Here is a 26,664-nt window from a genome sequence, read left to right as displayed (position 1 = left end):
GATTTATGTCACTCGGTTCTGTGATATCCCATGGATAAGTACTTGAACCTTGTCAAAAACATCCTCTAACTTGAGAGGACTAGAGCCCTCCTTGCATCAAGAGAGTCCCGGAGATTTTCTTTCAAGTTTGTCACAAACCCCAGTGCCTGAAGAGCACTGCCAGAATTACTTGCTGCAAGGTCTCTTGGTATCAGTTCTGATGACTGTCGTTCAAATCCTAAACTCTCCAATCTGGTTAGCATCACCCACCAATATCTTCATGAAAACTATGGAAGGCAGAAAGACCATTTTGTATCAGCAGTGATGATTTCTGTTGGCAAAGCAGAGAATTTTCCAATCACAGGGCCTAACTAAAACACAGATAAAGCTTCTGTAAAGTCCAGCAACCTCTATTGGTCTCCTCAAGTGATTCCAGTATTATCAGAAGAAAGCATTTCCATACTGAATTTCGTCACCTTCATTGACTTGTTTGCTCTCTTTTGAAATCTCACATGGTTCGAATTCCTCATTGTTTTTGTACTTTAAAGAATCTGGAGTAGAACCCTGAGCACCTTTTTGCTTGAGGGACAGGTTCAACTGACTCAGCTCTAGGAGACGTGAGATTGTATGCAGAATGGTTTGATGTATTATGACATCTCTCAAGCTTCAAGAGGGGACAAAAAAGGATTTTGAGGTGCCTTGAGCTTGAGGAAGCATCTGTGTTGCAATATTTCCTATACTCACCTGTCAAAAGTCATTAGATCTAAGTCTTTGATATGTGGAATACCCTGACCCCTAGGCATTTTTCTGGATTGGAAGTCAACCAGCTGCAGTCATACTGATGATTTGGACTGGAACAATTGGCTCCACTTTTGGGTCTGAGCTTCCCCCTAGTGGTTCAAACTCATATTTTGCCCCCGGGTAAACTGAGTCCCTTCTTTGGTAGGAAGGACTCTTAGGTTTCACTGTGGTTCTCCTCATCCCTTAATATGCAAGTTAAGGGATGATTTGAGTGCCGAGGACTGATTTGACCTTATGGAGGTACCTCTGGAGGTATTACAGTTGGTGTGGGGAAGGATATGGAGGCCTCAGCATGATGTCCAGATGCTGAGCAGAATACAGGTTTGCAGACAGAGCGTGGTTGTGAGTTCTTTGGTTCCTGAGAGGATCTCTTGATTTTTTGCCCATTTCATTTAGCCTTCTCCACCATTTTTAGAGGAGTGGGAAATAAATGGAGAGAAGAAACTTGGCAGGTGGCTCCATTTAGAGGACAGAACTCCAGAAACTTTGACCTCCTAAAGATGTAGGGAGATTTTGTTTAGTGTAAATCCAAAATAAGTTCTAAATTCTAAATAAGTTCTAGGATTGCTAATGGATGAGGTCGGAGAGCTGACCTGCTCTGCACATGGGAAAGTAAAGAATCTGATGCAAAGGCAGAACTGCCTCTGGTAATTGTAGGAAGAGGGGAATAATTGCAACATCTCAGATCTGGGGAGTGGTTAGGATTCAGAATAAACTTTTTTTTTTTTTTAATACAAGGGCCCTTGTAATTTTGAGAACTTATAACAACAGTAGTGGCTTTAGTGCCTCTGAGACCCTGTAATATAACCTGCAAAACTGAATTTAATTAGACCCTATAAAAATATAGAGGCTAAGACAGACCTAATCAATCTAAAAGGAAGGATGGAGAGTAATACAAGAGGCGAACTTAACAGATATATGATTGGACACTTAAGCCGCAACTGTTCCTCTATACAACTTACAAAGCTCTGCCTATCTTTTCTGGGAACCCAATGATCTTGTAAGCATTTGTATTTGTTTTTCTTGCTTTCTTTTTTTGGAATCTGTAGTGGGGTGGACACCCGCTCCTGCCCTGAAGGGCTTGAAATCAGCCCTGAAAGAGGGCTGCAGGGGTAAAAGCAGCCTTGGAGAGGGCTGCAGCTCTAAAAGCTGGGCTGATTGGGGAAACAGCCGCAGCTGGGCCACACCCCAGTCAGGCCACAGCTGGCCTGTATAAGAGTCTGGGAGCCAGGAGCTCAGCAGTCTCTCTCTGCGTTCTCCCTGAGTGAAGCAGGGCTGGGGAAAGGCAGAGGAGCCGGGGAGCTCCAGCCTGGAAAGCCCCAGGCTGTGGCCTAGCATAAGGCAAATAGGTACTGGGGGTTGCAGAGGGCAGCCCGGCTATAGAGCGAGGCAGCAGGTCCAACCCAACCTTGCCTGTGATGAGTGGCATATACTGCAGTCTGTCCCAGGGCGTGGGATCCAGATGATGACTGGCAGTAGCCTTATACTGAGGCGAGGTGGGGATAGTGGGTGAGGGTTTCCTGGGGAGGGGAGACCCTGAGAGAAAGGGGTTACTGCCAGGGGGCAGCACCCCAGCTAACAAAGCACCGGAGTCCAGGGAGGGACACAGGGGCCAAGTGGTAGTGGATCACCGGCCTGCAGAGGGCGCTCTGGGCTGGAAATCGACCTAATTCCCTGAGAGACCAGCAGGAGGCGCCACAGGGGTGAGTCTGAACGGCTACAGAATCCAAGGAGCAGTGGTGAAACCAAATGGTAGAACTCTGTACTGGAAGTGACAAGGGCTCACTGAAAATTTCAAGAACCGTCTGTGGGTCAGGTGGATATCTATGTGCAAGGAAGCGTCTTGCATAACAAGAGCCGTAAATCACATGCCGTTTTCTAGCAAAAATATGATGGCTGGCTGCGAGAATGACCATATGGTCATTGGCTTGCATATGAAGTGGTTGAGATGACAGAGATCTAGAACTGGTCCTCATCCTCCCTTTTTTCTTGGGTACCAGGAAATAGGTGGAATAGAATCCTGTGCCTTGAATGGCCATGGGAACAGACTATATTGCTCCCCTCTGCAGGAGGAAGTCCACCTCTAGGGCGAGGATACTGTAGTGAGAGTGGTCCGAGAGGTGGGATTGGGATGGGGGACGTGGATGAGGTAGTGTCGTGAACTCGATTGTATAGCCATGTTGAATGACATCCAGGACCCACTTGTCTATTGTTATTGCTCTCCAGAATGGTAGAAAAAGTGCTTGATGGCCCCCAAAGGAGGTGGGTTGCAGCATGTAAATGCACTCAAAAATATTGCTTATATGAAGATTGAGTGTGTGGTATCAAAGACTGTGCTGATGAACCAGGCGAACGGGACCGTTGGGTCTTCTGACGCTTATGAGGATGCTCACAGGGTTGCTGATGGAAGAATTGAGGAGCGCTGTACTGTTGTGCAGGAGGTGGGCAGTAGAATTTGAGCTTGGATGCTGGTGTAGAAATACCCAGCAATTGCAGAGTGGCTCTAGAGTCCTTGAAGGAGTGCAGGGAATCATCAATCTTCTGGTTGAAAGGTGAGATTTATTGAAAGGGAGGTCCTCAATTATGTCCTGTATCTCCCTGGGGAAACCAGAAGAATGCAACCGGGCACAAAGATATGTCTGCCGAATCTACTGAGGCCTGGAAGCATCATCCTGGCAACCAGTTTGCCTCCCTGGAAGTGGTCATAATCCTGCTGAAGAAGCTTCTTCACAAAGTTTGCTAATTGGCCATAATGCAGAAAGTCACATTTTGCTAGTTATGCCAGGTAATTAGATATCTGAAACTGAAGGCTGGCTGAAGAAAAGACCTTATGACCTAGAAGGTCCAATCTCTTACCATCCTTCTCTGTTGGAGTGGAACACAGATGCTGCTGCCTGGCCTCTTCATTACCAGCCTGAATAACTAGGAAATTGGGTGGGGCGGTGAGAAAACAAACTCAGACCCCTTCGCAGGTACATAGTATCTTTTTTCCGCCCCCTTCAGGGTGGGTGTGCAAGTGGCTGGAGTATGCCAGACAGTGCAGGCCGGCTGGAGAATAGCATCGTTGATCGGTAGCATCACTCTGGCAGGTACTGATGCATGCAGAATATCAAGTAACTGATGTTGGCTGTCCTGCACCTCCACCAGTGGAAGGTGGAGGGCATCGCCACACTCCAAAACAGTTCCTGGAACTAGCGGTAGTTGTCTGGTGGGGAGGAAGGAGTCAATGACACCGCCTCATCTGGAGACAACAAGGGGAACCACTCCAGATCTGGTGGTACCACTGAAGTCAGGCTAACCAGTGCATCCTCCAACCCCGGTTCCAATTGTCTACATGATGAAAGTTGGAGTGGCAAGATGAGGGACTCCTCTCAGGCGGATCAGGAAGATTCCAAAGGCAGATATGGGGGCCAAGACCCCCAGTATGACCAACCAGGCGGTCGCTGTGGTGGGCAAGGTAGCAATGGTTCCTGTGTTGAGAAAAGGGAGGATATTACCGGTGGAGCCTTTGGATATTCGTGCCAACAGTACGGGAGAGGTGGACCCTGTGTTCCATCTGAGTCCTCTGACACCTAGGAACAGGGGAGCCAGCAGAAGCGAGCACATCATAGGGGAGCACTCTAAAACACGACCAAAAGGTGGAAAGTCAAAGCAGTGAAGCGGGCTCCCTTAGGAAGCGAATGCACCAGGAAACGTGGAGCCCTCACCTCATCCAGGGCAAACAGTTCATGAGGTCTGGGTGCAGACTCGAAGCTTCCCAGTGTCAGCAGCATGCCTTCCAGAGTCAGAATCCGGCCCGGAACAGCAGACTGCCTCAGAACCGATGATTTCCATGACTACAGTGGTACCAATTCAGAAGGGGTATGCGGCTCAGTAACCAGAACCAGCGGGTCCAGTGTTCTATGCGACTTCTTCTTGTGCTTGTGACCCTTGGAATGTGCCGCTTCCCCGTGGCTGGAACTTGTAAAGGGTGAAGCGTCCTTCTTGGGTCTTGAGGAAGACCTACTGCCATGCTTATGCACATGCTTCCTTGCCTCATGGCGAAGCCCCAGCATGGGGCTCGTAGCGCTGATATCAGTGGAACCAGACTGGAGCTCCACGGTATGAGGCACACTCCTTGACTCCTCAGGCTGATGTACAGGAGGGGTTCCACAGCCTGGATCTGACTGCAGCATCATGACGACTTCCATGAGGTGATTCTTGAGGCAGAAAGCCTGGCCTTTCCGGGTACAGGCTGGGAAGGAGAGGCAGATACTGTACCTGGATGCGATTGGGCTTCCCCCAAGCAGTAAAGGCAGCGTTGGTGCTCGTCGCTCACCGAGAACGAGTGAGGGCAGGAAGCACAGATCTTGAATCACGGTGTCTTTGGCATAATCCAGTACCCAAGTGTGGGTGATGGGAGGAGTGGGAAATGAGAAACTGGCAAAACAGCATCCCAAAGTCCTTAAAATTCTAAAAACTACTAACAATACTAAAACGACTACAAAAACCAACAAAATACTAACTATATACAAGAATAAACCGTCTTTTTTCCCTGTATTGTAAAAAGTGCATCACAAGAGATGAGAGAACAGAAGAGGCTCTGACTCGCCAGATCATGTGGCAGTGAGAAGGAACTGAGGGCGTGGAACAAGGTCACATACACAGACCAACAGACACTACTACTTTCAAAAGCTTCAGCTCTAGACGCATGGTGCATGCGTATAACCTTCAGTGGAATACAGTAGGTACCATCACTCAAGAAGAAGAGGAGATCACTCACTCCGTGCAGTAATTGACGTTCTTTGAGATGAGCATCCCTCTGGGTGCTCCACTTCAGGTCAAGGTGCGTCCCACCGCCTTTGATCGGAGATTTCTACAGCAGTACCCCTACGGGCTGCGCACGCGCTGTGCCTGCCACTTGAGCTGTCAGTGTTTGAATAGTGCATGCATAGCCTAGGTTCTCAGTTCCTTCTCTACAACAGAGTGTGTTATGAATTCCGAAGTAGAGGGGAGGAGGGCGGGTAGTGGAGCACCCACAGGGACACTCAGCTTGAAGAACGTCAGTAACCTCCTGCTCCACTGAAAAGCAGTATCCCTTAGGATGGTTGGGACTTTGGATAAGGCAAGAAGGCTGTTGACAAGACAGCTCTACCCAGTCTGGTGTCGGATGCTGAAGTGTGGATGAGAGCGTAGTGATTAGCGAAGGTAAGGTTCAATGCCCAGGTAGCTGCCTTGCATATGTCAGACAGTGGGACGTTACAGAGAAAGGCCGTGGAGGTGGAGACAGCTCTGGTAGAGTGTGTCCTAACTGATGTAGGAGGTTGTATTTGCCTGAGTTGATAACAAAGGCGTATGCAGTCAGCAATCCATTTGGAAAGTCTCTGTGTAGAGATAGCATTTCCCTGTGAGCACTGAGTAGTAGAGACAAAAAGTCTGGGGTTTTTTCTAGACAGTTTTGTTCTATCCAGGTAAAAGGATAATGCTCTGCGAACATCAATAGTGAGCATTGTTGTTTCAAAGGCGTTAGCATGCGGTTTTGGGGAAAATGTTGGGAGGTGTATAGGTTCATAGAGGTAAAAGGAAGAGTGTATCTTAGGTAAGAACTTTGGATGCGTGCAGTGTGTGACCTTATCGCGGAAGAACGTGGTATACGGAGGGTCCACCATAAGCGCCCCCATTTCTCCTACCCGTCTGGCAGACGTGATTGCTATGAGGAAGGCGGTCTTCATCGATAGGTGGAGAAGGGAGCAGGTAGCCATTGGTTCAAAGGGTTTATCCATCAGGGCTTTGAGGACTAGGTGTAAATCCCAAGGTGAAGCAGGAGGTTTCATGTCTGGGTATAATGTCTGGATACCCTTCAGGAACCTTTTGGTGATTGGATGGGCAAAGACCGTAATATTGTCAATCTTATGGTGGAAGGCGGTGATTGCCGCGAGGTGGACCTTGAGTGAGCCGTAGACAGGCCTGATGTTTTAAGGTGTAACAGGTAATCCAGTATCAGTGGGAGTGAAGCAGAAACTGGAGAGGTGTGTTTGTCAGCGCACCAAGATGTGAACCGTTTCCATTTATGCAGGTAGGTAGTGTGCATGTTGTGTGTTCTGCTGTGTAGCAAGACAGTGCGCACTTGGTCCAAACATGTTAACTCCGCATGAGAGAACCATTGATCAGCCAGGCCCTCAGCTGGAGAGGTCGTATGTCGGGGTGATATAGTTGTCCCCAGCGTTGTGATAGGAGGTTGCTGAGTGGGGGAAGGGGAATGGGTGGCTTGACCGACATGCGCAGGAGGAAGGGGTACCACATGAGAGTTTCGGTCCATGGGAGCATAAAGGCGTCTCTCTGTGAGTGTTTCTCCAGGCCTGCTCTGGAGCAGAATGACGGGCATTTTTTGTTTGTTGCTGTGGCAAACAGATCTAGTTGGGGATAACCCCAGGTCAGGAAAATGTTGGAAAGAATGGTGTCGTTGAGTTCCCACTCGTGCTGTAAGGGGAACGATCGGCTGAGCTCGTCTGTGGTGGTATTCTGAGAACCTGGCAGGTATGAGGCGGAGATATGGATGTTGTGTTGAAGGCACCAGTTCCAAAGTTTTACCGCCTCTGTGCAGAGGGAGTGTGACCGGGCTTCCCCCTGTCTGTTGACATAAAACATGCACGCGATGTTGTCGGTCATGATTCGAATTCGGTGGTTTTGGATGATGGTAAGGAGATCGAGGCAGGCATTGCGTATGGCCCTGAGCTCTAGCAAATTTATGTGAAGCTTGGTTTCCGAAGCAGCCCAGAGACCCTGAGTGGTGAGGTGGCCGATGTGTGCTCCCCATACTGTGAAGGATGCATCTGTGGTGATGGTAATTGAAGGGGGATCTTGTCGGAAGGGAATCCCAATGCAGAGGTTGATGGGAGAGGTCCACCACAGAAGTGAGTCCTTGACTTTCTGGGGCATGGATAGTAACTTGTTTAGCCTGTGCTTGTTTGGTTTGTATACCATGGCTAGCCAACCCTGAAGGCATCGCATGTACAGGCGAGCATTTGCAACCACAAATGTGCAAACGGCCATATGTCCTAAGAGCTGTAGGGAGTCTCGGACTGTAGTCTGTGGGCTGGCACTTATCTGGGTAATAAGGTTGCCCATTGTGTGGAATCTGTCCTGGGGGAGAGATGCAAGACCGGTGGTGGAATCGAGGTGGGCGCCGATGAAGTCGATTTGTTGGGTAGGTTGTAAGGTAGATTTGTTTTTGTTTATTTGCAGGCCCAAAGTGCGGAAGCAGTGAAGGGTTGCAAGAGTTGTGTGGTTCGCTTCCCACTGACTGGGAGACTTGAGGAGACAATCATCCAGGTAAGGAAATATGAGGATTCCTTTTTTCCTGCAATGTGCTATTACAACTGCTAGCACCTTGGAGAAGACACGTGGTGCAGTGGAGAGGCCAAATGGGAGGAGTCTGTATTGGCAGTGTTGCGCTCCCACAGCAAACCTGAGGAAACGTCGATTGGCAGGGTGGATAGAGACATGAAAATATGCATCTTGGAGGTCGAGGGTTGAAAACCAGTCTCCTTGCTCCAGCATTGGAATTATCATTGGGAGAGTAACCATCTGGAATTTCTGTTTCTTGACGAACTTGTTCAAACGTCGAAGATCGAGGATAGGGCACCAACTGCTGTTTTTCTTTTCCGTCAAGAAGTAGTGGGAATAAAACCCTTTCCCTCTGTGTTGAGGGGGTACCTCCTCTATTGCTCCAAGATGTATAAGGTGTTGTACCTCCTGACAGAGCAATTGTTCGTGAGAGGGGTCCCTGAAGAGGGATGGGGTGGGAGGGAGGTAAGAGAGGAAGGGCATGGCATAACCCGATCTGATAATTTCCAGGACCCATCTGTCCGTAGCGATGGTTTTCCAGTTGGCCAGGAACAGATGCAAATGGAGTCCAAAGAAATGGTTGGTTGGAGATGGTGCTGGAGAAGATGCGAGGTTTTCTATACTCTCGACCAAGACTTCAAATTTGTTTATTTGAGTTAGGAGGGTGGGTCGTCGTTTGCAGAGGCCGACGTCGTTGGTTCCTGGGCCTATGTCGTAGAGGCGAAGAGGTGTATGGCCTTAGTCATAGAGGCGAAGAGCTTGTCTCCATCGAAGGGGAGGTCTTCGACCGTATTCTGTATCTCCTTCAGAAAGGAGGAAGAAGCAAACTATGATGATGGCTGTGGCTGTGGATCTGGCCGCTGTGTCCGCAGCATTGTGGGCAGCTTGAAGAGCTGTGCAGGAGATCAATTGGCCCTCGGACACCACTGCTTTAAACTGTTGTCGTTTATTCTTGACACATCATCAATAAATTACATTACCTTAGCATAATTATTGTGGTCATATTTTGCTAAGAGCGTCGCATAGTTCGCTACTCTAAATTGCAAAGTGGAGGAAGAATACACTTTGCGGCTGAAGGAGTCCAGTCTCTTGTTATCTTTGTCCAGTGGAGTGGATCAGAAGTGTTGGTATTTGTTTTTCTGATTGGCTGCGTCGACCACTAGCGAATTAGATGAGTGGTGCATAAATAGAAACTCAGAACCCTTAGATGGGACAAAATATTTGAGGTCCAGTCTCTTGCTAGTGGGTATTATTGTGGCTGGAGTCTGCCAAATAGTTTTAGCAGGTTCCATAATGGCCCCATTAATTGCTAGGGCTATTTTGGAGGAGGTCATAGCTTGCAGGATGTCGGTAAGCTCGTGGTGTGTTTCAGGAACCTCCTTCAGGGTAATCTTGAGCTCTTCTGCTACTCTCTGAAACAACTCTTGAAAGTAGTGGGAGGTGGTGGGGGTACCATGGCATCTTGTGGTGTTATCGCTGTAGAGGAGGTGTGCGGGGCAGTGTCCTCTGTAGGGGTGGCGGCCACTTCAGGTCTTATCTGGGTTTCAGTGTAAGCCGGCAGTGGGGAGGGTCTGACAGCTTTCCTCCGGGCCCGTGGAACACCTGAGTGTGGTGTGGTGTAGGTCCATGGACCTCAGTGTGGCCATTGCCCCGGGGGGGGGGGAGGGGAAGGCATAGGTGGTCCCATCCAGGGATTGCCATATCAGTGTGGATAGCCTTGAGGATATGGAGATCGTGCTGTAATGCGTCTCCCAGTTGTAGGTAACTGAATCTGGGGAGAGTATTGAGAGGAAAACATCTACCTGGTCATCGTATTCCTCTTCCTCCTCCTCCTCCCACACTTCATTGGAGGGACTTGAAGTGGTAGGGGAGTACTGAAGGTAGGGTGCTAAAGGTCTCGGTGATAGACTGGTGGTGAGAAGAGGAGACTCAGGAGCATGGGACACCCTTAATTCCTCTGGCTGTAAAAACTGCGGTGGAGCTGACTGACCAGGAGTTGGTCAGGAGCTGGTGGAGGCAGAGTCTGCTGGGGCATCTGCTGAAGCACCAAAGGGTGTCCTGGGGGTGCAAGCTGGCTCCGCAGAGTAGGTGCCCCTGAAGTAGGCACTGCAAGGGAGGCTGGAGACCTCAGGAGGCTCGGTGCTGAGAGCGGCGGCTGCAAAAGTGGTGCCAGATGATCAGAGGACGGGGCCGCCGCCGCCGCTTGTATTCCTGGCACTATAGCAGCTCTCGGCACCATACTGACAGAGGTAGCCAAGGGAGAGCTGAAAGAGGCGGGCAACTGAAAGCCCTGAGCCTCGGCACTGTGTAGTGGGGCAGCCGACTCATGGTCGGTGCCTGAGGTGCCTGCCGCATGAAAGGTGCTGAGCTGTGGAGCAGGAGTTACCAGAGACAGGAGAGCCAGTTTTAACTTTTTCCCAGAGGAACGTCTCCTGAGGGGGGAGCTTTTTTTGCTTTTGCTATGCCTCTGGAGGGTGTCACAGAGGTTGCTGGCCAGGGTCAGATGCAGGTCTGAGAGAGTTTTCCAGGAGCAGCATTTTAAGTTTGAGCTCCCTGTCCTTGCAGGTCCGCGCTTTCAATTTCATACAGTGGATGCATTTTTGGGGTACATGAGACTCCCCCAAACAGCGTACGCACTGTGAATGCCCGTCCGAGATGGGGATGGCATCATTACAGGAGGCACATCTCTTGAAGCCTGGGGAACCAGACATGACCATAACCGCGGAGGTTTTTTTTTGTTTTTTTGTTTTGTTTTTTAAGAAATAAATGTAACAGTTAATGTAACTTATCTAAATAGTAACTCTAATGACTAAAAACTATCTAACTAAACCAAGAAACAAACTAACTACTAATCTCAAAGAGCACTGCTGAACTCCGTCTCTAGCCAGGGATGGTAGAGAAGGACCTGAAGAGCCCGGGCTGTGCACGCGCTATTCAAACACTGACAGCTTAAGAGGCAGGCACAGCGTGTGCGCAGCCTGTAGGGGTACTGCTGTAGAAATTTCCGATCAAAGGCACTGGGATGCACCTTGACCTGAAGTGGAGCACCCACAGGGACATCTCTCAAAGAAGTAGTACTCTTACTGATACATTTTCCTATACAGAGATTGGGAAAACTGGAGGGAAAGGAGGGGAAACTCTGGGGATGGAGTGGAGGCAATGGGGGAAAATCTGAACTTCAGGTAGAGGAAAACAGAGGGACAGAGGAGATTAACGTACTTTGAAGACTTCAGCAGAGCAGAGGCCTGCTTGCTCCTCCATTAAGACATTAGAAAGGGTGAATAAGTCACCAGATATCCCACCAAGAAAACAACAATAGGAGAGAGCAGGGTTGTTGGGGACAAGAGTGGTTGTGGTGATGATATCTACAGGGTGGGCTGGATGAATGAGATCTCAGTGGGTTCAGATATTCATCTATACTTCAGAATGTTTATCTGAACCTAGTCTACAGACAGCACTGACGTTTTCCCATCATTTGGTCTGATATGAACATTTCCAGTGCAGCGCTGATGCTTATTTTGCACATAGTGATAGTCATGATACAATATATGGGGACTGTTTTCTGCTTTTTTTCTCCAATATCAATCCATTTCCCTAAAACCAACTATATATTTAAAAAATGAACACGGAGAAGATTTTGAAAAATCTTAAGTGGAGGTTTACAAAAACCCACTCCAAACCCGCTCTGAACCTGCAGAATCTCTCCAAACCTTGGCTGAAAATTGGCAGTTCAGATTCCATTCCCAATTATAGCTTTTGCAACAGAGTCATGGCCACAGCCCTGTGTACTCTGTGACAAACTTGACCTAAATTCTGCAGCAATATCCCGCCTGTATTCTGCAGCATTCCACTGCATCAGACTGAAGATTCCACAGCAGCTTCTGAGAAAGTTAAAAAATTGAGGTTCTTTCAGAATTAAAATAAAAATAAATAATTCAAGCACTACATTATCCCTTCTGTTATTTAATTTAATATAACATTTAATTTATTTTACACTGATGCTAATGTTTCCATATGCTGCAGAATTTTGTACTGAACTTCATAATTGTATGACCAATGTTGTCAAAGGGAAGAAGATTTGTGCAATTGGATAGCGGGCACTTTAGACCTTGTGGCTCCTGAGGAGCTGTGGGAGATAGTTTGTGGGATAAGCACAGTAGCTAGATGTAAACATGTTCACCAGTGACATTGTTAATAATGATGATATTGAGATGAATGGAGAAATTCACACCTTTCAGAGTTATTGTTTCAGGCTGCCTCCTACTCAGGCAGACATCACTGCATTCGTTTACACTCTGGCCTAGTCTACACTTAAAAAGTAGACTGACAGATACTCAGTCACTCAGGGGATCACCTGAGCAATACAGCTATGCCGACCCAGTCCCTGGTGTAGACATGGTTAGGTCAACAGAAGCATTCTTTATTCCTAGGGGAATTCTGCACCAAAAATAAAAAATTCTAAGCACATTTTAAAATTCTGCACAATTCTGCATATTTTATTTGTCAAAATAACACAATATAATCACACCAGTTTCAATTATTTTGGTAATTTATTTCAAAATACTTGTCAGCAAGTATGTCTGTAACAATATAGACAACAAAAAAGATTCAGGAATTTTTTTTGCAACAAATAGATTCCTTACTAGGCATATTAATACAGAACTCTGAGTAATAATTAATTTAAACTACAATACAGAACTGTATTTCCCGCACCCTGGAGAAGCAATACAAAGGCTTGCGGGAGTCAGGGGTATCAGAGAAGCTGAGGGAGAGGGAAGTAATTGCTGAGAAGGAGCCTGGGTGTGAACTTGGAGGGTTGATGGGTATAGGCGGGAAAAGTATGGAACAGGTTTTTTGGCGGGGCAGGGTGGGATTGTTAGGGAGCTTCCCCCATGCAGACACTGGCTGACCCCTAGGCTCTCCCATTCAGTCAGGCACATCTGCCCTTGTCCCCAAGTGTCCCTGCACCCCCATCTGTTTTTGCACCCTATGTCCCCATGTGTCCCTCCACCCCCTCAGCCAGCCCTCTCCCCTCATCCCCATGTGTCCCTGCATCCCCCCCATGTGTCTCTGTGCCCCCACTCAGTCATCTCCCTTCTGCCATGTAGACCTGCACCCTCCTCCCCCTGTGTCCCTGCATCCCCTCAGCTATCCCCCTCCCCTCATCCTCATGTGTCCCTGTGCCCCCACTCAGCCAACCCCCTTCCCCTATGTGGCCCTCGTCTCCACTCCCATTCAGCCCCTGCCCCAGTGTGTCCTCCTGCATTTGCCTGTATGAAGCCCTGTCTGTGACCCCCCAGCAGCCCCACGCTGTCTGTCTCCTGAACTGGCCCGACAGGTGCTGTGAAGAAGGCACTGCAGGCTCTTTCTCTTCCCTATGGTAGCTGGGGCTGGCCGGGAGCAGATGCTCTGTTCTAGCGCCACAGCGCCCTCTGGTGGGCAAAAGGTGGAACTGCAGCAACTTTCTGACAAGTTATTTTCTGCGGAAAAAAAAATATGCGCGGCACATGAATTATGTGCGCGTGCAGGGGCACAGAATTCCCCCAGGAGTACTTCTTCCATCAACCTAGCTACCGTTGCTTGGGGAGGTGGAGTTGCTACAGCAACAGAAAAACCCCTTCTGTCGGTGTAGCGTCTAAAATACAGGGTTACAGTGGTATAGCCACAGCACCATACTTATGCCGCTGGAGCCTCCATAGTGTGGACAAGCCACCCCTCTTTCCCTCAGTTCATGTTAGAAGGTTTTCTTCACAATCAGGAAACCTAGAAACTTACTTATAAAAAACAATAAAAGCTTGGATTCTGGAGCTCAACTGTAAGGCAACAGTTATCTAAGTCCGCAGCCACAAAATTACTGAGTTCATTGGGCACTGGCTTTCTTAAGGTTATGTTGGGATGTAACTCCTGTTTACACTAGGGAGTTTGTCCCACTTTCAGGCATCAGTGGCCAGACCTGGTGTATATGGACTAATATGAATTCCTAGGGCAAACAATGCAAGTTGTGATTTGCTTGTGCCGTAAGAATGCAGTCTTCCAAAAAATTAGATCAGCCATACAAAGGTTTATTTACCCCCAATGAAATGTGAGCTTTAAAGTCTGATTGAGATTATTTTAATGTTAGCACACAGAGATAGTTTATTTCTCTACTTTTTTTTAAAATAAAGGGAAAAAAACCAAGAACATTAAATGCAAATCACTCCCAACCCCAATGTTAAAGTTAGATTTTTAAACACAAAAAATGTCAGGGAATATAATAAATAAGATCCACAGAAGAGACATCAACTCACCTTCATTACACATTGTGACGGGGTGTGCTGGGCCCTTTGAGACCCCCTCCTGGAGGCCTCATGGTCCTACTACACCCGCCCCACAAAAGGAGCAGTTAAGGGTGGGCCCTTCAGGCCTGCCAAAAAAGGCTGCAGGGAGGCAGCCAATCAGAGCCCAGCAGATTCAGTTAAAAGGAACTACAGGGCCTAAACAGGTTAGTTGCTGGCCAGGACCAGAAGGGGAAGGAAGGACCGGAAGACAGAGGAATTCTCCAGGCAAGAAGGCCTGGGAGAGACCCTTCTCAAGCACAGGACAGAGAACCCAAGAAAGTGATGGGACCAAGTGGAAAGCAGCCCAGGGAAGGCAGCAGCAACTATTAAAGGGAAGCAGAACATGGCTGCTGTTTATAGGGACCCTGAGTTGGGACACAATAGTGGATGACCCTGGGTTCCCCCCCCCCATCAGCCACGGAGGAAGTGGCCTAAGCCCTGAGGAAGGGATAAGGCTTGTTTAGGGGCCCGAGTGAAGGGCAGGACTTAAAAGGGCACCAGAGAACTGTTAAAGCCAAAGAGTCGCCAAGGAGAAAGCCGGGGGGGCAGGGACAGACATGAAGCTATCCCAGAAAGGGCTGAGAACTGAATCCAGAGGCAGGGCTGTAGATACCAACAAGGGCACAGTGACAGTCCTTTTTGGACCTTTGTTACCCCAGAAGGGCTTCATTCATTTTAGACTTTGTGTGACTTAGCCACTGAAGACCCACCTGACGAGGGCAAAAGACAGGGAGTACCGCAAGCAGAGAAAGAGTGCAGGTTCGCACCCAAATGACTGGAGGCACTCATAGAATCATAGAATATCAGGGTTGGAAGGGACCTCAGGAGGTCATCTAGTCCAACCCCCTGCTCAAAGCAGGACCAATTCCCAACTAAATCATCCCAGCCAGGGCTTTGTCAAGCCACTCATGAGAGGTAAGTGCGCCCTGTCACACACATATAGTATTTCTGATTCCCAATTAGGCTATTAAATATATGGTCCAATTCGCCATTGCTTTAAGGCATACAACCTTACTAAATCAGAATGGTATAGGTTTACAACTGAGAACTGATGTAAATGAATACAGAAGGTGCAAAGTACCAGAGGCTCGGGTCTATACAGTATGCACAATGGAAGTGACTTAAGTCTGGCCTTCACAAACTTGCAATGGAACAACTACAGACGTTTTGTTATTTCAATGCAAGTCTGTGTGTGGTCACACTTATTTTGGTATAGACACTTCTCAAATAACAAGAGTTGTGAATTAAAGCCTATTTAGTTACTTTGGTACAGGTTTGTTTGTAGACCAGCCCTTAAATTTACTAAGAACTAGTTTAGATATGTAACCATAACATTGTACTATCACTTTTTTCATCCAGTGTCATCATTTCAACTCAATTTTATTTCATGATGCTTTAGCCTTTGATTTTTAATGGATATTTTCTCTCTCTCTTTACCTATTGCTCTGTTGTACTTTAATAAATTATCTCTTTAGTACTTTTTCAGGAAGAGATAAATAAAATAAATATATACATACCTAACTGCTCTTATATAGCACTTTTCATCAGTATATCTCAAAGTACTGGATTTTCTTTTTTGTACATAATTTTTTGTAATTATATTTACAATATAATTATGTTCTAATCTGTTCTAATGTTGGTCTTTCTTTTTTGTATATAACCTGAGGGTTTATCTACACAGGAAAGTTATGGCAGTATAAGCTTAGATTTGAATTTAAACCGATAGTTATACCAGCATAGCCCCTCATGTGGAGACTCGTATTCCAACGGGAGTGCTTTTTTCCCCCCAGTTTAGTTCATGTTGCTTAAATCTCCTTCCTAAATTCAACTGAAAAAGCCACTCTTACATTGGACCCGATAAAACTGTCCAAACAGAGGGTTATACTGGTATAACTAGATTGGTCTAATTGGTAAAACATTCCTGTTTAGATAAGGCCTGAGACATCATTAATTAGTTTTAATCACTTCCTAGTTACTGCATCAATTCTTTAAATTGTTGATTTTAAAAATGAAATACAGACATTAAAAAATGTGAGGGGGGACAGTTCTCAATAATGGCTAGTGTACTGTAGTTTCATGACAAGAACGTTGTTTTCAAATTCTGGATGACTCACAAGTGGAAATGAGTTTGACTATCACATTCACCATTTGTCCATATCACAAAACTACCACACACTTTGGTATACTACTTTACAACAAATTGGAAAATGGACAATGGAAGGAAAACTTTCAAGACCTTCTGAATAGTGACTCCAATATTGATGAAAGAATCTTTGACTCAATCCCTCAACATCCCATTAAGGATGACCTCAGAACACCACCACCACCACTTGTAGAGGTAAAGAAAGCTAAACAGATGAAAAGCCAAACAGATGAAGAACAATAAGGCATCTGAACTTGACAGTATCCCTGCTGAAATCTTCAAAAAAGGAGGAGAAGAACTGGCTTGCCAGCTTCACGCCCTAATCCTCAAGATCTGGCATTTAGAAGAAAACCTAGCTGACCTCAGGGATTCCATTATCATGACCATGACCATCTTCAAAAAAGCAGAAAAATCAGATTGTGGAAACTATCAAGGAATTGCCCTGTTGTCCACCTCCAGAAAGATCCTCGTGAGCATTCTCAACTGGCTGCTCCCTCTTGCCAAGGAAATCCTCCCAGAATCACAATGCAGATTCAGACCATCTCAAGGTACCAAGGACATGTTCTTCACTGCTCGCCAACTTCAGGAAAAGTGCCGAGAGCATCATCAACCTCCCTACATAGCCTTCATTGATCTCATGAAAGCATTTGATTCCATCAATTGTGAGGCTGTGTGGAGAATTCTCCTCATCTTTGGATGCCTGCCAAAATTTGCCATTCTCCAACTCCTCTATTACAACATGTCCATGATAGATATCAGCAATGGATCAAAAACGGACCCCTTTGTACTAAAGACAGGAGTAAAGCAAGGCTGTGTCATTGCTCCAACACTCTTCTTCATCTTCCTTGCTGTTATCCTCCTTCTCATTGTTACAAGCTCACCTCTGCACTTGATATTCAATACAGAATGGATGGCAAGCCCTTCAACCTCAATTGCCTCCCATTCAAGACAAAGACTATCACTAAATCTCTCATTGAATGACTGTGCCCTGTGCACTCACTCGGAAGAAGTTCTTCAAAAAACAGTTGACATCTTCTCTGAGGCCTACAATCAACTAGGTCTAACACTCAACACCAAGAAAACTAAAGAGCTCCACCAATGGACTCCGAACCACCACAATCCTGCTCCCTCAATCAAGATCAAGAATGAGATCTGGATAATGTCAAGCACTTCCATTACCTTGGTAGCCATCTGTCGCAGAAAGCCGACATTGAAAAGGGAGATTCAACACCGCCTCCAATATGCCAGTGCAGCTTTCAGACACTTGAGAAAATGTGTCTTTGGAGATCGTGACTTCAAGAACCAAACCAAGCTTCTCATGTAGCAGACCGTCATTATTCCTGCTCTCCTGTACAGTGCCAAAACCTGGGTCACATAAAATAGACACCTCAAAGCTCTTGAATGATACCATCTATGGGGCCTCCACAAGATCTTCCAAATCAAGTGGGATGATCAACGCACTAACATCACCATTTTGTCCCACGCCTAAAACTCCTGCATTGAAGCTATGATTATCCATTACCAACTCAATTGGGCTGGTGACATTCTTCGAATGCCAGATAATCGACTCCTGAAGCAGGTCATGTTCTCACAACTGAGCCAAGGCCAACAGATATGGGGAGGGCAAAAAAGGCACTTCAAAGACACCCTCAAAGCCAACATGAAGAAGTGCAACATCCACAAAATCATGGGAAACCCAAGCCGTCAACCGATTAAAATGGAGGACCTTGTGGCAAGGATTCCAGCATTTTGAGACCCAATGGAGAAACGGGAAAGAAGGAAAGAACGCACTGCAGCACAACTCAACAATCCAGATCCACCCTTTTCACCAGAAAAAGTCTGCCCCAATTATGGCAAGATCTGTGGATCCCAGACTGGTCTTAAGAGTTACGTGAAGATCCACCAGCAATAACTGGCTATCATTTCATGGAAGACAATCATCCTCAAAATCTGAGGGATCGCCAATCAGTACTTTCACAGAAAGTCTAAGACTGAGCTCGCAAGCATGATGATCAGGATTATGGTGCTTTTGCAGAGATGGGAAGTGAGTCCAGATCTGGAGCAGGAGCCATGCTGGGGGTCAGGAATAAGGTGCAGTAAGGAGTGCTTGTGCTATGATTGGCCAATGCAAACAAGTGTCAGTTTCATGCATATTAAATTTATCCACAACTTTTTAATAAAGGAAGGATGTGGAATTTTTACACATAGAATTGTAATACTCTACATTTACATTTACAGAATATACTTAAACTGAGGAAAAAACAAACATCTAAATTGTGCCTGCCAATAGCAACATTTTCAGGGACATTTTACTTCTCCTTCTGTCAACCAGTGGTCATGCTAGTACCTGGATGTATGGTATCTCTGAAAAATTAAAAGCCAGCTTCTTTTGCCTCCCTGGTTACAATTCTAAATCTTTTGTGGTTAGCTTTTCTTCTTCTAGCATGCACTTTTTAAAATCTACTTAGGCACAAAGCTTTTGGGAAGTGCACAAAGAAAAAGATAGTGCTTCTCAATTTTCAAGTACCCACTGCTGTAGGCAGAAGCATAAACGCTATGAATGAATGTGGAGAACTGGAATGCCCGGGCTATATATTACCAATACACATAACACTGCAGAGCACAGCACTTACATTGTAAACCCAAGTTTTTAAGGGTTTCTAACTGGATGTAAAATTTAATTGTGGGAAGAAACTTGCATGCAGTGTCTCAAGTCCAAGGATAATTTCTATTTTAAATACAAATTTTATAAACTCCATTCATATTTTTTTAGATATAAGAAGAATTAAATTTAATCATTTTAAGACACTATTTTCACCTGCACAATTTGAAAATAGCTCTAAGTAGAAAGTGAAATTTGGCAAGCCTTTACTTCACACATTTGCACAATAGCAATAACAATTCTCTAATTAATATCTTCTATAGATGTACTGAGAATGCTGGCAGGACATGACGAACAAACAGCTCTACAGGAACCATTACGATGTGGTGGGTAAGTGATATCTCTGTGGCTAAATGTATGTTTAAATGATGTACTTGAGAAATTCCTCTGTCCAAGTGACCATTTTATTGGCAATAATTTTGTTGGTTTTGAAGAAAGGATTGTTTGGAGGAGGGAAAAGGAGGTTCACACTACCAGCTGCTCTGAAACAATGTTTTGGAAGAATGAATTCTAGTGAAACAGTTTTTACCCAATTCTGCTTTGACAAATTGCAATGAATCTGTAAATAATAGACCAGCTTTGTCAAAGGTTCAAAAGAGAAGCTTCTATTTCTGGTGCTGGCCACCCTGCTTGCTTACAGGCTTATTAAAAGTCAGACTTATGAGAGGAGACAAATGACTAAAAATACCAGGGAGAAAATATCCATTAACAAACCTTGCTTCGGGTCGCTAGTTGCAGTGACAGAGGTGCTGGCGGCGAGATGAGTGTTCTCCACAGTCCCATAAACCACAGGGCTGTGCTCTGGGACCTGGCTGGACAGCTGCTGGGATTTGAAGTACAAAAAAGGGTGATAATGAGCATGCGAACATAAAAACTAGCAACATGGAACACAAGCAAGCAAGAGAGGGAGACGAGAGTAGGGTGGGAGATAAAAGAAAAGCAAAAGGCAGGAAAAAAATATACACAGACCAATTTAATAAATTCAAAAAGTACATGGGAAGGGGAGGAAGGAAAAAGGGGGGAAAAAGACGATTACTATTAACAACAGCAAGAAAAGACAGCACAGCACAGTCATTAACACACTTCATTCATTTATGTTTCTTCCAAGTACAGCAGAAATGCTCCTGGTAATAATTTTCAATAACTGGGGTACGATCTGACCCTCCCCCCCGCCCAAAAAAAAAAATTTTGTAAAAAGAACTGGCTAACTCCATTTGCAAATGATAAGCAATTTCAAAAATCTGTGATATTTTTTGATCAAACCATTAGAAAACATTAGAATTTGCAGAGAAAACTGTGCATATCAAAAGGCAAAATCTTGATAGATGTAAGAGCTAGTCACCCTGATCGACTATGAACTTGTTGATTCAATGAAACCCCACAAAAACATGAATATTTGTAATCAAAATTTAGAAAAATAATCTAGATTGGATATATATTTGTGTGTGCACATGTATGCAAGATATCTAATATCTTCTACAAAAGAGGCTTATGTATAATACCTGTTGATTGATAATGATATGAGAAATAAAATTATATTTCTTCACCCTCAAAGGTGAACAGGAATAACTGGTCCCTACCCAGTTTACAGCAGGACTGATAAAGGTTACATATTTTTAAATGGCCAGATTAAAAATTTAGAAGTGGCCAGAAAGCCACTTGACCAGGACTGAGGAAATTCCAGGTACAGCTTATCTCAGAGGGAACAAATATCTTCACCATCACTACCACCATCTATCTGACAGGACAAATGTTCACTCTGGCAAAACATTCAAAGCAGATGCTCTTCTGGATTTGGGCTGTATTTGCGGAGATTTCATAAAGCCACAAAAGCCAGCATCTCCCCTCAGAAATCTAACAGAAACTTTTTATGAAACTATAAATGACTATACCAAACCTATTCCAATTTTTCAGAGTAAGGCTCTTTTGCAAGTTACTTTGTAGATGGGGGAGGGAAAGTGTTCCTATCAGTAAATCCTTCTTAAGGCACTAACCAAAAACCACACGGGGAGAAAAAAATGCAACAAATTTAACATTTATCATTTTTAAAAGCCCATAATTTTGCTTTGCAATGTATATTAATATCTGATCCAATAGCTTCACAATGCGAAGTTCCCATCTACATATCTACCTTCAGTGACACCTCAGATGGGATATACTAAAAAGCTGGGATCTTCAAAGGAGTTGGAGGGAGCTAAGTGCCCAACATCCATTGAAATTAAATATCATTTGGGTACATAACTCCCTTAGGCTCCGTTGAAAATTGCAACGGAAGTCTAAAGAAAAATTCTCTCTCCAAATTCTTTAAAGTAGAAACCATCCTGGCACCTAGCAAAATAAAAGAAGTCTGGGAAAGATTCACTTTTGTCTTGTTTTCACATTCTGAGTGTACAGCTCGATACAGCTGCAACGCAGTGTCCAACAAAAAATAATGGATAGATGCATACACAATCAAACACAGGTTATAACACTGAAAGGAAGTTGTGATGTGCACACTACACTGCCGGAGTCTTCATTGGAAAGAGAGGTTTTGGGTACAGATTAATAAAATCTTCATAGTATTGAAAACTTCATCATATGAGTTTTCCCTACTAAACTAAAGGCCATACTCCTTATGGAAATGAGGGTGAAACTCAGATGCTTTCAGTAACATTAACTTTTGAGCTGACATCCTGTTGGAAACTCACTCTGTCCCCAAGGAAGCATGTCACAGAAATTGGCTTCATATCCCAGTATGCCAAGTCTAGACCTACCAAATCCTGTGGAATTGTGAAGAAGCCTCTGCAGGCTACAGGACAGGTGTGGGGAAAATGTGGTTTGGTGAGCATGATGGTGAGCCACTTGCTCCTCCCTTCTGTACCTCCTGGCCATTATGTCAGTATCTCTTTCTCTCTTCCAGTGGGACTAAAGAAGATCAAGCCTTTGTGAAGCTGCTGCTGCTCTTTTTGCATTATTGGTATACTGAAGAGACAATATTTGAGGTGTACGCTTAAAAAAATTCAGCAAATATCAATTTTTGGCTGCCATGTCTGACCATTATTGAAGAAGAAACTAATGCCCTTCTAAATATTACATTATACACACCTATCATTCAAACTCAAAAGCAGAAACAAGCAATAAGAAATTACTGTTAAAAAAGGCAGACTGGTAAACAGACATAATGCAAAGGGGAGCTAGTAGTTTCTTGGGAACAGTTAAGTTTTCCAGAAATGAAATTGACAAAGCTGGCTAGGCCCTGGGTGAAGAACTATATTTATACTACAGCCAGGCCTGAATGAAGCCAAATAAAAGACATTTTACAGGTTAACTGATTTCAGTAATGCTTTCCTCACTGTCTGCCTGGATTATCAGCTTCATTTTTTGAAAAAAAAAAAAAAAAAAATCTATGTAGAAAAATAGTAGGGAGAATGGGACCAGAAGCGACAGAAGCCAAATGAGACTGGAGAAGGACAAGACATTTATAAAATCTGTGAATGATTTGGGTTAGGAAGGAACCATGTTTTTTTAGAGGGCTGAAAAGCACATTGTGGGAATTAAAACAATGTAAATATATACATAAAAATAGGTTTCAGAGTAGCAGCCGTGTTAGTCTGTATCCGCAAAAAGACCAGGAGTACTTGTGGCACCTTAGAGACTAACAAATTTATTTGAGCATAAGCTTTCGTGGGCTACAGCCCACTTCTTCGGATGCATAGAATATAAAACAAAAATAATTATATTAAAATAAATCATCCTCATAAGGTGAACAGCTTGAAAATGCAATATTTTCAAAGGGGATCTAGCAGTAAACTACTCAAGTATCACTGTTATGACTTATGATGGTAAAAGAACTTCTCAATGCAATTACCTTCCACCTTGGGTTGTTGTCCTAGCAAACATACAAGGCAAGAAGGTTTGGTCACCATTTGGATGAGAGACTCTCTAGGAAAACCCAGGGTGTTTTTGGTTCAGTAAAGGGTGCTCTTCCTTATAAGCAGGGATCCTAGAAATCCGTTTGCCGCGGAAAAATGCAGAATTTGTGTTTTTACAGAGAATCTTGAGCTTTTACATTTTGTGAAAAAATTAAAACATATATTAACTAAATTTTACTGAAAGTCCCAGTGTCATCTATTCAATGCACACGACCTCCCACACTTGTAGCTGATTTTCGTTTCCGGCGTATAGAGGTTACCCAATGATACATAATGCATCTCAAATTTCACTTCAGCCTCCAGACGTGAGTAATTAAAGTTATGAAAAGATGACGAAAACTTTAAAAATCACCCCTAAAGACCATGTCACCAGGCAACCAGTATCAAGCGGAGTGCCCCAAGGGTCAGTCCTGGGGCCGGTTTTGTTCAACATCTTTATTAATGATCCGGATGATGGGATGAATTGCACCCTCAGCAAGTTCGCAGATGACACTAAGCTGGGGGGAGAGGTAGATATGCTGGAGGGTAGGGATAGGGTCCAGGGTGACATAGACAAATTGGAGGATTGGGCCAAAAGAAAGCTGATGAGGTACAACAAGGATAAGTGCAGAGTCCTGCACTTAGGAAGGAAGAATCCTATGCAGTGCTACAGGCTGGGGACCGACTGGCTAAGCAGCAGTTCTGCAGAAAAGGACCTGGGGATTATAGTGGATGAGAAGCTGGATATGAGTCAGCAGTGTGCCCTTGTTGCCAAGAAGGCCAACAGCATATTGGGCTGTATTAGCAGAAGCATTGCCAGCAGATCGAGGGAAGTGATTATTCCCCTCTATTCGGCACTGATGAGGCCACACCTGGAGTATTGCGTCCAGTTTTGGTCCCCCTACTACAGAAGGGATATGAACAATTGGAGAGAGTCCAGCGGAGGGCAATGAAAATGATTAGGGGGCTGGGGCACATGATTTACGAGGAGAGGCTGAGAGACCTGGGGTTATTTAGTCTGTAGAAGAGAAGAGTGAGGGGGGATTTGATTGCAGCCTTCAACTACCTGAAGGGGGGTTCCAAAGAGGATGGAGCTCGGCTGTTCTCAGTGGTGGCAGATGTCAGAACAAGAAGCAATGGTCTCAAGTTGCAGTGGGGGAGGTCTAGGTTGGATATTAGGAAACACTATTTCACTAGGAGGGTGGTGAAGCACTGGAATGGGTTACCTAGGGAGGTGGTGGAATCTCCATCTTTAGAGGTTTTTAAGGCCCGGCTTGACAAAGCCCTGGCTGGGATGATTTAGTTGGGAATTGGTCCTGCTTTGAGCAGGGGGTTGGACTAGATGACCTCCTGAGGTCTCTTCCAACCCTAATATTCTATGATTCTATGACAAATTTCACGTTGATAGTAGTGTGCTGTTCTGTACGCAGCAAGGCTGTAGATTACATTCAAAGGCAGACAGTTGTAGAACACATGGAAAGCGCTAAACATAAACTGAATGAAAAGAAACAAAAACAAGAGGCTGAAACAGTAGGGCAATCAACAACAATAAAGAAAATGCACTGTGACTGGATCATTCCAGGGTTTTCGTGTATTTAAATTTTTTTTCTCTGAAAATATAGAATACAGTCATAGAAGTATTTGGTAGATGTAAGAAATACAAATTGCAATTCTATTAATTTTATTTTATTTTGATTGATGGCACTGGTAAGCATCAAAGTTGCTTAAAAATTGTAAATATACCAATAAAACATTATGTTCAACTGATACCCATATATATATATTGTCGTTAGGGAAATTAAAGTTCAGCATTTCACTTTAATTGCGGAAAATCAGGGATTTTTATTTTTTTTTATTGGAGAATATTGGGTTTTTTATCCCAGAAAACTAGGATCCCTGCCTAGAAGTCTGTACTGAACATATGCCTCAGCCTGTATTAGTTTGTATTTCACTATTGGAAGTGTGGGGTTTTTGGCTGGTAAATGAAAAGTCTTAATTACCTGTCAGAAATATAATATATTCTAATATATTATAATATATATATATATATTATAATAATAATACTTGCTCTTGAATAGTATCTTTTATCCAAAAACCTTAAAGTGTTTTAAGAGAATTAGACAAACTAATTAAACCTCACAAGTCACAAGATGCACCAATTGTAGTATCCCCATATCACAGATGAGGAAATGGAGGTACGGAGAGGGGAAGCAACTTGGCCAAGATCGCACATCCAGTCAGTGGCACTTCTGGGAAGAAAGTATCAGGGAGTAGCCGTGTTAGTCTGTATCCACAAAAACAACAAGGAGTCCGGTGGCACCTTAAAGACTAACAGATTTATTTGGGCATAAGCTTTCGTGGGTAAAAAATCTCACTTCTTCAGGTTTTTTACTCACGAAAGCTTATGCCCAAATAAATCTGTTAGTCTTTAAGGCCACCAGACTCCTTGTTGTTTACATCTGGGAAGAGTTCTATCCTCGCACCCGGATCCCTGTTCTACACACTAACTAAACCACATTACATTAGTTGGAATTTGGGAATTACATTCACTCTACATCCCTTCTCCTTGCGGTTTCAACTGGAATACAGTATTCAGTGCTTCCTGTCCTAAATCACCATCTAGAACAGGGGTGAGCAAACTACGGCCCTCGGGCCGCATCCAGCCTGCCAGCCGTTTTAATCCGGCTCTCGAGCTCCTGCTGCGAAGTGAGGTCTGGGGCTTGCCCCACTCCGGCGTTCCAGCTGGGGAGCAGGGTCGGGGGCCACTCTGTGCGGCTCCCAAAAGCAGGGGCATGTACCCCCTCTGGCTCCTAAGCCAGGGGGCTCCACTCCACACACTATCCGCCTCCCCAAGCGCCACCCTCACACCTCCCATTGGCCGGGAACCGCGGCCAATAGAGCTGAAGGGGCGGCACCTGCGGATTGGGCAGCGCGCAGCAGAGCCGCCTGGCCACGCCTCCGCATAGGAGCCGGAGGGGGGGACATGCTTCTGAGAGCTGCTTGACGTAAGTGCCGGCCTGAGCCTGCACCCCTGAGCCATCTACCCCCTGCACCTCGACCCCCCGCCCCAGCCCTGATCCCCCTCCCACCCTCCGAATCCCTCAGGCCCAGCTCGGAGCATCCTCCTACACCCCAAACCCCTCATCCCCAGCCCCACCCCAGAGCCCGCTCCCCCAGCCGGAGCCCTCCCCGATCTAGTATCGTAACAATGGGTAAACAGTTGCAGTGCTGTCTTAGACATTGCTGAAATTCAGCAATGTGATTCCTACATATCCAGGACCAAATTTATTTTCCCCAACGTAGGTCCACTTAGGCCTGGTCTATACTACAAAGTTAGGTCAACATAAGCCACCTTGCGTCGACCTAGTTGTGCATGTGTCTACACTTAAATATGTCTCCCACTGACGTAAGCTATCCATTATGTCAACATAGTAACACTAACTCCTTGAGCGGGCGTTGAGCCATGGTCAATGTACTGAGGACAACACAGCATGACTGTAGACACTGCACTTCCTATGTCAACCATAACAGTCTTCCGGGCAGCTG

At 45.2% G+C, this 26,664-nt stretch overlaps 1 protein-coding gene across 2 annotated transcripts in view; it reads right to left on the bottom strand.

Annotated features, from left to right (window-relative positions):
* The window catches only part of EIF4G3 (eukaryotic translation initiation factor 4 gamma 3), a 399,442-nt gene that overhangs the window by 131,338 nt on the left and 241,440 nt on the right, over positions 1–26,664 (bottom strand). The window contains exon 12 of one of the 2 annotated variants that reach the window (XM_026659916.2): positions 19,943–20,048. In XM_026659916.2, coding sequence (XP_026515701.1) covers positions 19,943–20,048 — 106 coding nt within the window. Of the gene's footprint in view, positions 1–19,942; positions 20,052–26,664 lie in introns of both variants that reach the window. The other variant, XM_026659925.2, reaches the window with a different exon arrangement.

Source organism: Terrapene carolina, unplaced genomic scaffold (genome assembly GCF_002925995.2).
Source record: "Terrapene carolina triunguis isolate 2854851 unplaced genomic scaffold, T_m_triunguis-2.0 Scaffold714, whole genome shotgun sequence".
NCBI lineage: Eukaryota > Metazoa > Chordata > Testudines > Emydidae > Terrapene > Terrapene triunguis.
This window is presented reverse-complemented; position numbering and strand designations above follow the sequence as displayed.